This window comes from Emydura macquarii, unplaced genomic scaffold, assembly GCF_026122565.2.
Source record: "Emydura macquarii macquarii isolate MOO-44397 ecotype Brisbane River unplaced genomic scaffold, CSIRO-AGI_Emac_v2 contig_2473, whole genome shotgun sequence".
Taxonomy (NCBI): domain Eukaryota; kingdom Metazoa; phylum Chordata; order Testudines; family Chelidae; genus Emydura; species Emydura macquarii.
The window spans coordinates 7895420-7898464 of NW_027132610.1; the positions used below are offsets into that span (position 1 = coordinate 7895420).

General features: G+C 35.3%; 1 protein-coding gene across 1 annotated transcript; it reads right to left on the reverse strand.

Annotated features, from left to right (window-relative positions):
- Positions 1-1583: 1583 nt before the first annotated feature.
- GPR12 (G protein-coupled receptor 12) lies at positions 1584-2603 on the reverse strand. Its single transcript, XM_067562732.1, has one exon. The coding sequence runs from the start codon at positions 2586-2588 to the stop codon at positions 1584-1586; it is 1005 nt and encodes a 334-aa protein (XP_067418833.1). The 5' UTR covers positions 2589-2603.
- Between the last annotated feature and the right edge of the window lie 442 nt (positions 2604-3045).

The following is a 3045-nucleotide window of genomic DNA, read 5'->3' on the forward strand; positions in this document are numbered from 1 at the left end:
ATACTCTCTATACTTTACAGGTATATTTTTCATCAACATTTGAGATTTTTTAAACTGTAATGGAAGATACTGGTGCAACAATATAGTATATTTACTTTGACATTTAGGGGACTATAACCTCATATTGTTGCCTAGGCATTTACACATGTAACTTCCATTATAGCACTAATGGAAGTTTTACTATAAATTCCCGTTCACTGATATGAGAATACACCTCAAGTTTAATAAAGAAATCCAAAATCAGTTTTCTTCCAGTCAGATTTTTCTACTGTCAATACAACCTTATTACTAGAAAACATTTGTGTTCTAATGCATTCTAACGTGGCTGCAGGGAAAATGACCAGAAGAGTCTTAAATCAAACAACTCATGAAAAGGAAGTGCTGCCTTTTACACCAGGATTATTATCCTAAAATGAAGTGAAAAAATATGTATTGAGCATCATAATACGTGATGGACTCATAGATGAAACTGTCAGAATAGCAGAAAATATATTCCATATGCATCTTTGCTACGTACAATTATGAACCTGATATGCTCAGAGAATTTTCAAACTTAAGCATCTGAAACCATAGCAGAACAATGAGAACATGAAATAACAGCTGTGTATCAATGACAAACTTTAGGGAACCATTTAATGTAGATACTAAAGATATACTATTTTAAGCAGGTTATTTCATTAAGTATTTCCTTATACACTTCTGAAAAAGATTAATCTGTCAAAGAAACTTAAAATGCTGCACCTATTACAAATGCATAATTCCTAGAGGCCATATTGTGCCATAGACTTCTGAGCAGAATGCCCCATCAATTTAAACAAGGAATTCTGCTTAAAAATCAATGGTACAGAGGGGCTCTGATGCCCTATTCTTAAAAAAATGCATAGTTGATTTTTTTAAAAGAAAGAAAGCAGAAGGAAAGACAAAACATACATTCTATTCTAGCATCTATCTAAAATTCATGAGAAAATAGGTAACATTTCAAAATCATGGTCCAGTTAATTTATGCTGAGACATAAAATAGTAAACCTACACAAGTACTTCCTCATTTTAGCAAATTAATACTTCAGAAAATATTTCACTAAATACCAAATGAGTCTATAGCGATTGGGTCATTATTTTTAAATTAATGATTTACATTTTGGTTTGTTGATAGAACCAAGGACATAGTCTTCTTTACTGTTTCACTAAGGTTAAGAAAAAGAGAATTTCTGACAACAGAAAAATGAGGCAGTATAATTGAGCTCAAGCACATAAACTATTTTTTAAAAGGCTACAACTCTTCAGTCTACCTTTTTTAACTAATAAAGTTAAAATAAAATCATAGTGAATGTGAATGACCAGTTTAGTCTATTCGTAGAACATGAGCAACAATACAATTTGAAAGAACATGAATCATTTTGATTTTGGAAATCTTGCTTAAACCACTGAGTTCATTTCAGTCAATGGGGTTTCTCTTTACAGAAGGGTCAGTGCATCCTGTGGCTTGAATATTAATCTGATATGTACAATCTAAGGAATGCATCTAACCAAAGATAGTTGCAAGAATGTCTAAAATAAAATGTTAAAGTTCTCATAGCTGTTAATCAAACATCACTAGGTGATCTTGCCCTTTGAGACAGGCTAGAGGGGATACAGCCACAGCAGATGAGCCAAAATGCTTTTTGTATCTCCTGGTTTCTAAAAGCATATATTACAGGATTGATGATGGAATTGTAGGTGGCTGGCAGGAGAGTGGCATAGGTATATATTGAAGGATAGGTGTAATCTGCTATTAAAGAATAGAGTGTAAAAGGCATCCAACAAGCAGCAAAGGTCCCCAAAATAATGGCTAAAGTAGACACTCCTTTTCGGGTGGTCACATAATGGGATGTGGCCAGGAAATGGTGTTGCAAGGCAATCTGATGGGCATGGCGCATCACAATTTTACAAATTTGAATGTAGAGCTGCAGCATGAGAGCAAACATGAGCAAGAAAGAGACTGAAAGGATAGCGGCATTATTTTTAGTGAGTGGCCTGATAACACTGCAGGTGGATTCATCTTTGAGGCAGTTCCAGCCCGTTATAGGCAGCAGTCCAATACAGATAGATACTCCCCAGAGCAAAATAAGCATGACATAGGTAAAAGTGACGGTCCTTTCTGAATTATAAGTCAAAGCATAATACAATGAGAGGTAACGATCAACAGTAATAGCCAGCAAGCTGCAAACAGATGCAGAGAAAGAGGCAACAATCAGTCCAATAGTGATCAGTTTTGTAGCTTCTGATTGTAGAAGATAGGAAAAAATAAAATTGATGATCAATCCAATTCCTGCTAAGAGGTCTGCAAGTGCTAGGCTGCCTATTAGAAGGAACATGGGGGCACGAAGATTAGGATTTTGGAAAATGATAAGGACCACAATGGCATTTTCACAGGAGATAAGGGTTCCTGAAGTACACAAAACAATGTCCCAGGGGTTTACTATGAACTCTGGTTCTGGGTCTACGACAGGAATCAGGGAGGAGACTGCAGTTGAGACATTCTCTGTAGAGCTGGCTTCTAAATGATCTTGAGGCAGCCAGCTTAAATTAACCTTCAGATCTTCATTCATTTTAACCCCTGTCTTCTTCAATGAAAAGACATTTTTTTAATGTTCAGATACAGTACTAGTGAATTCAAGAACATGCAACACCTTAGATATCTCTATGAATCTCATATGCAGGCAGGCACATGTTACATAAATGTGACAGTACAAATGATGAAGAAAAATACTTAATTTAAAATTGCCTAAAATTATCTAAAGAAAGGAAAAGAACTGGACATGAAATAATTGGAGAGATTTTCCTCATTAAACCAAAGAGGGGAAACAAGTGAAATGTGGTAAGGGCACACAGTACTGCACTAAAGAAATAAAAACCCCTTAACATAGCTAGGACTGTTTGAAAGGCTTTTTGGTTTAATAAGACAAAACCTAAAGCACGAGTTTAAATATGGAAAAAGAGCAACTGTATGATGCAAATCACAAGTCACCAGCTGGGTTTGCAATTAAATTTCAGGGGTTTTAACCG